Below are 12,427 nucleotides of genomic sequence, written 5' to 3'. Positions count from 1 at the left end.
TGGCATAATAGTTTATAAGCTGTAAGCAATCTTTTAAAGCAAAGTTGAAATGCTGGGTGTTAGACCACTTTAAGGAGAATAGTGGGAACAAGTTGAGAAATGTTTTTACAAAATAACTTGTAGTTTTTCAGAAAATGTATTTTAAAAATGTGAAGGAAAAATATTTTTCCAAGTTTAAAAACTATTTTTTCTTAGCATTTTTAAAATATATTTTCTCAAAAACTGCAAGGGAACAAATAAAAAAAGATTTTTTTTTCGAAAAGACCACTATTCTCCTTAACAATGGCAACAATTTTGGTGAAGATAGCATGTATGGGGGCTTTACTATTATCTGCTAAACAGTGGCGGCTGCAGCTTCAGATTTGTGGTGGGGCTCAAAGGGGGCACAAGGGCTGGCATGCGGGGCTCACAAGGGAGAGGCAAAAAAATGGGCGTGGTCATGACATCATGTGGCTAACTGTAATGTAGTTGTACCAGCTAATGTAGTTACATAAAAAAAATGAAGTAAATGCACATAATGAGAGACAGCGTTTCCACAGTAAATGCACGTAATGAGAGATAGCGTTTCCCCAGTAAATGCATGGAATGAGAGACAGCGTTTCCCCAGTAAATGCATGTAATGAGAGACAGCGTTTCCCCAGTAAATGCATGGAATGAGAGACAGCGTTTCCCCAGTAAGTGCATGGAATGAGAGACAGCGTTTCCCCAGTAAATGCACGTAATGAGAGACAGCATTTCACCAGTAAATGCACGTAATGAGAGACAGCATTTCACCAGTAAATGCACGTAATGAGAGACAGCGTTTCACCAGTAAATGCACGTAATGAGAGACAGTGTTTTACCAGTAAGTGCATGTAATGACAGACAGCGTTTCACCAGTTAATGCATGTAATGAGAGACAGCCTTTCACCAGTAAATGCACATAATGAGAGACAGCGTTTCACCAGTAAATGCACATAAGAGGCAGCTTTTCACCAGTAAATGCACGTAATGACAGACAGCATTTCACCAGTAAATGAATGTAATGAGAGACAGCGTTTCACCAGTTAATGTACATAATGACAGACAGACAGGTTTTCACCAGTAAATGCACTAAATGACAGACAGCCAGTGTCCCCAGTATAGGTAGCCAGGTGTATAGATGTCCCCAGTATATGTAGCCAGGCGTATAGCTGTCCCCAGTATATGTAGTCAGGCTGGTGGTGGTGGGCTGGGGGCCCCAAAGCAGCTCAGGCCTGGCTGGTGGTGGGCTGGAGGCCTCAGGCCTGGCTGGTGGTGGTGGGCTGGGGGCCCCAGGGCAGCTCAGGCCTGGCTGGTGGTGGGCTGGGCGGAAGGCCTCAGGCTCAGGCCTGGCTGGTGGTGGTGGGCTGGGGGCCTCAGAGCAGCTCAGTCTTGGCTGGTGGTGGGATGGGCAGAAGGCCTCAGGCTCAGGCCTGGCTGGTGGTAGTGGGCTGGGGGCCCCAGGGCAGCTCAGGCCTGGCTGGTGGTGGGCTGAAAACCTCAGGCCTGGCTGGGGGCCCCAGGGCAGCTCAGGCCTGGCTGGGGGTGGGCGGAGTGGAAGGCCTCAGGCTCAGGTCTGGCTGGTGGTGGTGGTGGTATGGGGGCCCCAGGGCAGCTCAGGCCTGGCTGGTGGTGGGCTGGAGGCCTCAAGCCTGGCTGGTGGTGGTGGGCTGGGGGCCCCAGGGCAGCTCAGGCCCGGCTGGTGGTGGTGGGCTGGGAGCCCCAGGACAGCTCAGGCCTGGCTGGTGGTGGACGTTGTCATGTGACACAAAGTTGTACGCCAGGAACGTTCCCTTGCGGGCCGCTCTGTGCCTGCGTGGCTGCGCCTCTGTATATTACCCGGGCCGGGGCAGTGCTACATGAATGACTCTGATTTGACACTGACAGCCAGGCCAGCCCTCCTCCAGACAGTCCTCCTCCTTATTTTTCCTCTGAACCGCAAGTACGAACTTGCCGCGGCCCGCAGGGGTCTTTAGGGGGGGCTGATAAGTTGACAGCTGGTGCTGAAGCCTGGGTGCTAAAGTCGTGAGGAAATGACGTGAAAATTAGGCAAATGCAAAAATGTGGTTCCTGATTATGGTTACATACGCAATTAATGATGATTTCTCTTGAAATTTTGCATTACAATTTAGCATTGTAATTGCAAATTACAATGAGAAAAATGATTACGATTATGCAAAATTTGTGCTCATCAATAGTAAGGAAGTGACCCGACACGGGGAAAAGAGTATAGCCCACCAGGGGGATTAAATGCTCAAGTACAGGCAAAGATTTTATATGCATTTAGCAAAACATTATCTTGATTAGCTGGTCACCCAATCACATTTAAATGAATGGTGCATTAAAAAGATTTGTAAAAAATTGAATTTTTAAAGGAAAATACGTGCTACATGGGTACATGTACATGAGTCCTCTTCGACAACCACTAGCTGCTTGCTCACTGATCCCTCCACTCTCAGGGCTGGTGCACATCAGAGCGGTTCTAAAGCGTTTTTTAAAACGCTTTGCAGGAGGAAAACCGCTTGGCTAATGAAAGTGAATGGGATGGTGCACACTAGAGCGGGTCGTTTTTTTCCACAAACGCAAACTCAGGGGCTGCAGCATTTTTAAGATTTGAGGCGTTTCTGCCTCGATGTTAAAGTATAGGAAAGTGGAAAACCGCTCTGAAAAACGCTAGATCAGAGCGGTTTACCAGGCGTTTTTGTTACAGTAGCTGTTCAGTAACAGCTTTACTGTAACAATATTTGTAATCTGCTACACAAAAACGCTCCAAAAAACGCTAGGCATGTTTAGAAAACATGCCTAGAATCGCTCTGAAATCTGCCTTCAAAAACCTGTAGTGTTTTGCAGATCTGCTAGAGGTTTTTGGTGTGCACTGGGCCACACCCAGGCAGAAGCACTCCTTCTTTAGTCATGTGAGCATGCAGGAGTGAGAGTCCAACTGCTCTCTCAGGTGAATCCACAATCTATGCTTCCCCTTGAGTGCAAGCAACTAAAGAGGGAGGAGTTCAGACTGTCTGGGAGAGGCATAAGTGAGCAGGCAAACAGAGGTCACTGAGAAGGGCAGTTATGGCCCATTTCCACTGAGATTGGATCAGAGAGGGATCTATCTTATGGTTGATCTGGCCATACATCGAGTGATGTATGGCCGCCTTTAGATTTATGATCCTGTGAAGAGTCTTTTAGTGCAACATTAATTTAAAATAATGTTCTGTAAAATTCATATAAAAAGCAGAGCCTGAAGGATTTGACAAAATCATTTTATGTTCTACATTATGATATCCATACGCAGAAATGGCAAATTCTTCATACATTAGACTCTTCCCCTTCATATACTGGTACTTTCAGTTCAAGATAAAAAAGAAACATTCAGATTCAATATTCAAACATGATGTAATAAAAATGTGTCATCAAGTGTTACCGTCTCCAACACACTTACAAATGCAAGTTCAATATGTTGAAAAACAGAGCTAAATTTTTCCTGGAGGCAAAATCAGTAACTGGAACTGGAATATTTATGGTACTGATAACAAAGAATTCTATTACTGCCGCAGGATAAGCTCAACCCTGCAGTCATGTAGTGGAATAGTGTATAGAATGGTTGAGCAGGTGCAGAGCGAGCACAGCCCCATTCTCATTGGCTACGGGGTGAATTAAATACAGCCAGTTTAATACTCGAGCTGCTGGTTAACAGCTGCCAGCCAATCGATCAGCAGCTTAAAGTTGTAATCAGTGGAGAAAGGGCTCCGCCTAAAACATGTAGTGTATTCTAGGGTTCCTAATACAGAAGCTTTATTAGAATTAATGATTTCCACATATAGAATTTTCACTTCATCCGTGGATTTGACACTCAAGTCATTGAACAGTTTCTGAACGCATATTTAAAATTGAGAAAGTGGAGAAGAGGCTTTGCAAGCAGACATAGAGACTGGTGGTGACCACTTTTACTAGTTGTACATCTTAGAAAATCCTCCAAGGTAAAACAAGGCTGCTTAGAGCCAGAACACGCCATCTTATGCTAGGTACACACCATGCAATTTTGTGTTGGATAGATGGTTTGATAATTTCCGACATGTCCAATCTTATTTTTGATCGTTTTTCTGATCGATTTCTGATAGAAGGGAATGGAAATAGATAAGAAAAGATAACAGAAATGAATCGGAAATCGATAGAAGGGAATGGAAATAGATAAGAAAAGATAACCGAAATGAATCGGAAATCGATTGGACGGAAAATCGACCGAAAAAACGCATCGTGTGCACCCAGCATTAGGCAGCTGCTTGGGGGTCTGTAAATAGACAAGGGGCCTGCTTGATGCTAGCCCCACCAAATTAAACAAGAAAAAGCCAGATGGCCATCAGGGTTGGGCCTAAATTGCTATCTTGCCTATTCCACCTTAATCTTGAACTACAGTCTAGCATTATAAACCCCAACTGCTTTTTTGAGTATATAGTCATCCTACCTTCCTTTGTCCCAAAAGTAATGTAATCTGTGTAAAAATGGTAACATTCTTCTAGCATGAAAGCTGCCATCTTGATAAAGACAGTTTACCCTGCAAAATATTAAATTCAATCTGTAAGGAGCACATTTATCTTTTTTTAGAGACTATTAAACCTTTGTAGCCACTTTTTACAAAACAAAATGTGTGCAAAAATCTTAGAATAGTGTGGCTAATCTATAGGAGCAAAGTGGAACTTTTGACTGTAGTTCTGCTTTAAAAATCATCACTGCTGTCAGAAAGATGTATTATTTTGTTTTGTTATTATTTTAGGCTGCCATTAGCAGAGGAAAGGTACTTCAGCTGTGGCACATCAGAAAGCAGCTCTAAAACGATACACTGTCAAAGTATCGAGCGTCCAGCTTCACAAAAAGGTCATTGGAAAGGCTAATGCTTGTATTAGTTTTGTGACTTTTACTAAAAGCTGCTTCATAAGTATGGAACATAGCTTTTACTGTGACACCAGTGTGCTTAGTGAAGTGACAGGACGAAAAAAATCTTTTAGAAGAAAGAACAGCGGGTGAGAATCATTAAACAGCAAAGGTTACTGTATTTTTGGTTACTATATTTATGCAAAATTTGCAAATATAATATATCAGGGGCCTGATGCATAAAAACACAGTAATATTGCTGTGCACAAAAAGTGCACGGCAATATTACCCTTACTTCTGGCAGCAAGTCCCGTGAGTTACGCTATTATCGGGACCCGTGGTACTCGAGTAGCGTGACCGTTGCTACGGTAATGCGTGTTACTAACAAGTGTTATCAATAGTAACGCTTATTACCGTAGCAATGGTTGCGCTACTCGTGTAATGCGGATCATGCTAATAGCGTAACTCATAGTTACATATTTAGTTTAGTAGAAAAAAGGCATCCGTCCATCAAGTCCAACCAGAAAAAAAATAAATAAATAATAATAATTATAAAAAAAAAACCCCACTATGGGCCATAATCAGCAAATTGGCTAATTTGCATGTAAGGAAGAACTGGGATCAAGTAAAAAATAAAAATTCTCAAAAAATACCTTGTAGTTGTCGAAAAATGGATTTTAAAGTTATGGCAGGAAAAAATGGTCATTTAAACATGGTTAAATGACAGGTTTCAGCAGTATACTTGATAATGTGTTTTTATATATACATTTTTTTTTTTAATTTAAGAACCGTGCCAATGCAGGCAGAATTCAGAGCCTTGACCATGTAGGGCTCCACACACTGAGCTATACCAGCCCACCAGTGGCGTAACTAGAAATCACTGGTCCCCCCTGCAAAACTTTGGATGGGGCCACCTCCCACCAGACCCCCCCCCCCCCCCTCCCAAACAGCGCTGTACACAAGATCCTGCTGAACAGTGAACACTGAATAAGGACTGTCTACAAATCTGTCTGCAAAACTTTGTATGATTCCTTGTCAGTGGCTGAGCAGATGCAGTCATTAGAACAATTGTGGGAAAGCAGAAAGTTTTTTTCTCTCCTTGCTCTTAGTTGCCATTCCATCAGGACGGGCCCCCTGTGGCTTCTGGGCCCCCCTGCAGCTGCATCCCTTTCAAGGTCTATTGTTGCGCCCCTGCAGCCCACATGGTACATGATATGGGGGGGGGGGGGCTTTGGAAGAGAGGGGTAGGGGAACTTGTCGAACACAATTGCAGAATGAGAAGGGATACAATCCTGAATGGGGGGTACTGGGGACTGGGCCAGAGGCATTGTTAAGGCTTTAGTATAAGCTTCCTATCTTTGGCTTACGTAATTACCTTTTTTACTGTCATATGAATGCAATACATATTGATGCAATGATTATTAGATGTAATAAATGATAACTATTAACAATACTATATTTACATTCTATAGCCTGTCAGCTTTTAGAAAATCTATAGTATAGGAAGTTTTGAACACTTTACAATCTGATTTTTTTCCAGTGTGCTGGAGAGGACATAGATGATTGTGAAAATTATTCTGCTGCTGGCATATGGAAGGTCTATACGTCCTCGATTTATTGCAAGAGGTGATCCTGCATCAGCGGGAGAGGACCAGCAACAGCACTGTAGCTCCACCCCCTTGCATGCCCGCCAACGTAATACCGTTATGTCTTGGTGCAGCGTGGGACTGAAGAAGATCTTAGTGACACTTTGATCCACATAAGGTGGAACCGTGCTAGACCAGATCCGGAAGTGGTGCCCCTACAACAAGCCCCAAAACACACCCAGAAATCTTCTCTGTTTTTCTCACTTGTTCATAAGTCAACACATAGCGGACACTATAATGTATTGCTTTTCTTTTCACCCCTACAGCTTTTGCTGGGTTTACAGCAGTGACACATTCATTCCACAGGGAGGAGGTATGTTTAAGGTCAGTGTATGTAAGGGTAGATAGACAACTTTGAAAATATTAAAACATATGCACAAAAGAAGAAAGTTCATAGAAGGTCGGCACTACATACGGCTGGCTCTGGATAGGCCGGCAGGATATCCCTTTAAGACAAGCCCAGGGTGATAGACTGCATGCTCAGGATATATACATGAGTAGATATTGTATGCAGGAAAAGAAAGGAAAGACATCCGACACTGCAGTAGACGTATTGTACTTTAATTTTGTTCAGGCTGTATTCATACAAGTGCATGCAACACACTTGGATCAGCCTCAGAAGAAGCACCGCCGTGCGAAACGGCCGTTAGGCTGCCCGTATTGCACCCTGCACCTGCTGCCACATACCCACGGTAGGACTGTATCGTTTGACACAATATTGCTGACAAGTATGTTGCATGCACTTGTATGAATACAGCCTGAACAAAATTAAAGTACAATACGTCTACTGCAGTGCCGGATGTCTTTCCTTTCTTTTCCTGCATACAACTTTGAAAATATAATTGGTTCAATTCAATCTAATTGAGGGAACTGGCCAAGGCTTTGCCTCCAGTGTGTGCCTGCAACAGGTGTGCTACACAGAGAGTGAATAAACAAAGGTCCTACCTCTTTAATTTCTAACAAAGAAAAATATCTTTCAGGGAAAACATTTTGGGTGAAGGATATGATCTCACTACACCAGGAGCATACCTAGCCTATTTGCACCTAGTGTATTTAACCCAACACCAACCGCCTGGTCTGCAAGTAGGTATGACTATAAGGATAAAAAAAATCTGTGCTGTACATACAAGTGTGCTCCATGAAAAATTAATATACATGTAGTTTGGGGAAATCTGGGTGTGGTTACAACAGAATGTGAACAGGGCCAAATACTGAGAATAACTCAAGTGTATTTGCAATTGAAATGTGAAGGCGGTCCCATACAGAAAGGTGACTGTACTAGCCATTAGTGACATTCTTCTTCATCCTCATTAGTGTAAGAGTGTAATACCCTCTGTCAAATCCCTGGCAAACCTGAGTGTCAGAGCAGACCCCTGGAGCTTGACCCAAATGCAGTGCCAATTTCTACGCATCTCTGCCCATAAATTATGCCACCCTGTGAGCGTAGGATGATACTGCAGAGTCAGGCTCTGGAATACTGCGCTGACTGTCAGGTTTCCCCCGACATTGGCAGAGGGGATTAGAATCAGAATCAGAATCCCCTTTGTTCGCCAAGTACACTGAATAGCGTGCCCGGAATTGTTTGTGGTTCACATGGCTATGCCAGTACAACATATGAGATACATATGACCAGTGGCGTATCTAGGGAAGATAGCACCTATGGCAAGCACTGGAACTGTGCCCCCTCTGGAAATCCCACAGCTGCCGGAGGAGGGGGGGGGATTAGTTGAGTGAGGGCTAAGGAGGAATGAGAGGGATGGGGGGAAGGAACGAGGGGTTAGGAGGAAAGATAGGCTGGGGGGGGGGGGGGGGGGGAGGAATGAGGGATGAGTAGAAGAAAGGGCTGTGGGAGAGGGAATGAAGGATAATGAGGAAAGAGAGGGATGGTAAAGGAAAGAGGGATAAGGAGAGAGGAGGCTGGGTGGATGGAATGAGGGTTAAGGAGGAAAGAGAGGGCTGAGGAGAGTGAGGGCTGGAGGGAGGGAATAAAGGATAAGAGAGGGCTGGGGGGAAGGAATGAGGGATAAGAGAGGGCTGGGGGGAAGGAATGAGGGATAAGAGAGGGCTGGGGGGAAGGAATGAGGGATAAGGATAAGAGAGGGCTGGGGGGAAGGAATGAGGGATAAGGATAAGAGAGGGCTGGGGGGAAGGAATGAGGGATAAGGATATGAGAGGGCTGGGGGGAAGGAATGAGGGATAAGGATATGAGAGGGCTGGGGGGAAGGAATGAGGGATAAGGATATGAGAGGGCTGGGGGAAGGAATGAGGGATAAGGATAAGAGAGGGCTGGGGGGAAGGAATGAGGGATAAGGATAAGAGAGGGCTGGGGGGAAGGAATGAGGGATAAGGATATGAGAGGGCTGGGGGGAGTGAATGAAGGATAAGGGAGGGAATGAAGGATAAGAGAGGGCTGGGGGGAGGGAATGAAGGATGAGGGAGGGAATGAAGGATAAGAGAGGGCTGGGGGGAGGGAATGAAGGATAAGAGAGGGCTGGGGGGAGGGAATGAGGGATAAGGATAAGAGAGGGCTGGGGGAAGGAATGAGGGATAAGGATAAGAGAGGGCTGGGGGAAGGAATGAGGGATAAGGATAAGAGAGGGCTGGGGGAAGGAATGAGGGATAAGGATAAGAGAGGGCTGGGAGGAAGGAATGAGGGATAAGGATAAGAGAGGGCTGGGGGGAGGGAATGAAGGATATGAGAGGGCTGGGGGAAGGAATGAGGGATAAGGATAAGAGAGGGCTGGAGGGAAGGAATGAGGGATAAGGATAAGAGAGGGCTGGGGGAAGGAATGAGGGATAAGGATAAGAGAGGGCTGGGGGGAAGGAATGAGGGATAAGGATAAGAGAGGGCTGGGGGGAAGGAATGAGGGATAAGGATAAGAGAGGGCTGGGGGAAGGAATGGGGGATAAGGATAAGAGAGGGCTGGGAGGAAAGAATGAGGGATAAGGATAAGAGAGGGCTGGGAGGGGATGAGGGATAAGGATTTATAATGCGAAAATATAAGCTAGGAGAAAAAGTTAATTGGACCGGGCCCCATTGCTACACACTTTAAAGTGAACCTCCAGACTAAAAATCTACTCAGCAGCACGGAAAAGAAATTTGCCCAGGCATTTTTTACCTGATGCTGTGCAAAACATGATGGTATTTCTGGTGTTGTTCTCATTGCCTAGCGCATGCAGCTGGGAGGGATAATTAGGACACAAGATAGTTGGAACTGTGTCTCATGCTCCGTCACCTCCTTTCAACCAAAAAGATGGCTGCCCCCATGAAATCACAAACATTTGCCTGTTCTTTTACAACAGTGTGGGTAAGAGATTATATTACCTATCTATTTTAATTGACATAACTAATGTAACTTAATGTCAGTATGTTTGTTTAGCCTGATGTTCCTCTTTAAGGCATGTATACCATGAAGAATTCATGAACAAAAGAGGTTTTCATTTCACAAATCATAGTGATCCTGTGTTTTTTTCTTTATATTAACATTCAAATATACCCTCTTAGTAAATAAAGACATTTATGTACACAAATGTGATGTCAATCAGGCATAAAAAAGGGGCCAACTGAAGAAGAAAGGATGGAGAATTTTTGTAAGCAGGGGCTGTCTGTCCAATAGAGGTAAAGTTGGATCTATGAGTGGGTTGATTTATGGTGTGATTACTATACAATCGCACCCCAACAGCCAAGACAAGTCACACAACCTTACTGCAGCTCTTGTGGTGACATACCAGGAAACTCTGCATCACGCTGCACTGTGGTCAATGTGATAGCTCCATGGTATTATCACTACTTCTGCGAAGGGATGTAGCACTTTTGGGCAATGTGAAATACCGCGCTAAGTGTAAAAGGAGCCTTAACCCATTAGCTTCAAATGAATTATCTTGTTTGAGATAAGTGAGCTGCTTTTGCTCTTAGTCAGCAGAACTTGTGCTGTAAATTCTTGGAATTCTTTGATGTCTCTCTCTGCTAACAGAAAATATAGAAACTGAAAGCAGAAGTCCTCTGTTATTATCTCACACTGCGCCTAGTGACAAGTGGCCATAAATACACATTATAGCAGTACTAATTATTTGCAAGGAAATGTAACAAATAAATAAAAAAATGCCTAAATAAATTGGCCTGGAGCACTTGCAAACCTCTAAATAAATTGACTGCTAAAGGGTTAAAGTTGAAAACTTTCAACCCTGGGCTGGTGAATTTGGAAAGATACGGACGGCTTACACACGACTGAAGGAAATAGAGAGGCTCACTATGCTTGACATCTTCAGTAAATCACCCCAAGTGTACTTCCTGTACATGCACATTATTCCACACAGGAAACCCACTCCTAAATCTTTATTTCCACTCGCTTATATAAAATGCGTGGCAATTACCTTGGTGCTAGTCAGGAAAATTTATAGGTCTATAACCAAAATTAAAAAATCAGGATGTGATATTAAAACTGTATGAAACTGTCTAATTACACTTTCAAAACAGAAGTAAAAAACCCTGATGTGGCTGTGAAAATAGCCAGAGGATTATCTGAAGTTGATGAAATGCCGGCAAGAATAAAAGGTGATTTAACAAATGTGGAAGTCAGTCAGCGGGATGATTAGGGTAATGCAGAGGAGAAAAATGGTTTGAAGGAAGCATAAAAGATACATCACAGGAGAGAAGAATGATTGATGCAGCTGCAAAAAAAAAGAAGAAAAAAAAAGGTCTCCGAGAAGAAGCTTAATGCAATATTAAGTAGAGGGGAAAAAAAACGCAGTGTCTTTGTGGAACAGCGATGGCAAATGTGAGCGGCTGACAGAAGTTAATGCAATAACACCTTGGTGACAGATTTATAAATGCTATGGAAAATAAAAGGTTAGCTAACAAAACTAATCAATTTTATTTGTCAGCTGCTCGGCGATTTATGTTACAGATTCGATATACATGTCTCAGTGGTTGTATGCCAAAGTCACAAGCACCTGACGGGTCACAATTTAAGTTGAAAAATGGATGGGACAAAATGAAAGTGAATAAGAAAAACCTCTCAATGACTTTTTGTGTGTGTCAGAAACATACTAAAATGTCTCTATTAGGGCTCATTCACTGCGGGGAATTGCAGTGCAACGTAACAGAGGAATTGTAATGTAGAAAGTTGCACTGCAATTTTAAATCTTTGTTATGTTGACAATGTGTATAGTGCAATCTTACCGAGTGAGGTATGCCAATGTACTGCATGTAGTGCAATACGGCACAACGTACGCATTCACATTGACAAGGTAGCATACTTTTCATTTACTGTATGCTTCATTGTACGTGACACAACGCCTGCATAACATGCTGTGTGACTTTCCTTTCCAATGCTTTCCTCTTTTTACAGGGAACACAGGACAAATTCCACCGTGAACTTAAAGGACCACTATCAGGAAAATTGTGTGTCCCTTCCCCAACCCCAACCCCAAAATAATCATAGGTTCACCTTTTTGATAAAAAAAGAAATCCCTATCGGAAATACAGTTAGGAAAGTGCATTACATGTACTGTGTATATGAAGAAGAACTGGGTAGATGCATTATTCATAGACTTTAATGTTTGAATTATCTGAGGATACCTTTCTGCGCTGCTCCTCCTTCATCTGTTGCAGCTGCCGATCTTCTTGCTCCTTTTGCTGCTGTCTGTAGGACTGCCGGCTTGCCTGTAATAAGAGAGCACTGGAGCTATTCAAGCAGGTAACATTTTTGGGATGGGGCTGCATCCGACTATGAAAACTTCATAATAAAGAGATGTTATATAAGTTATTATTATTGCCATTTATATGCTACAAATTATCTCCTACAGCATTTAACTGACAATATGAACAATTAATACACATATATTTATGTGATGCAAATAAGGGTAACACAAGTACGCTTGGGCACATCTAGCACAATTCTCTCTATAAA

At 43.4% G+C, this 12,427-nt stretch overlaps 1 protein-coding gene across 1 annotated transcript in view; it reads right to left on the bottom strand.

Moving 5' to 3' along the window:
- EPSTI1 (epithelial stromal interaction 1) overlaps positions 1-12,427 on the bottom strand; it is a 118,385-nt gene that overhangs the window by 15,009 nt on the left and 90,949 nt on the right. The window contains exon 15 of the mRNA XM_068265977.1: positions 12,097-12,180. Coding sequence (XP_068122078.1) covers positions 12,097-12,180 — 84 coding nt within the window. The remainder of the gene's footprint in view (positions 1-12,096; positions 12,181-12,427) is intronic.

This window comes from Hyperolius riggenbachi, chromosome 2 (genome assembly GCF_040937935.1).
Source record: "Hyperolius riggenbachi isolate aHypRig1 chromosome 2, aHypRig1.pri, whole genome shotgun sequence".
NCBI classification, from domain to species: domain Eukaryota; kingdom Metazoa; phylum Chordata; class Amphibia; order Anura; family Hyperoliidae; genus Hyperolius; species Hyperolius riggenbachi.
Note: the sequence above shows the minus strand (reverse complement) of the source record. Positions and strands in the feature narration are given on the sequence as shown.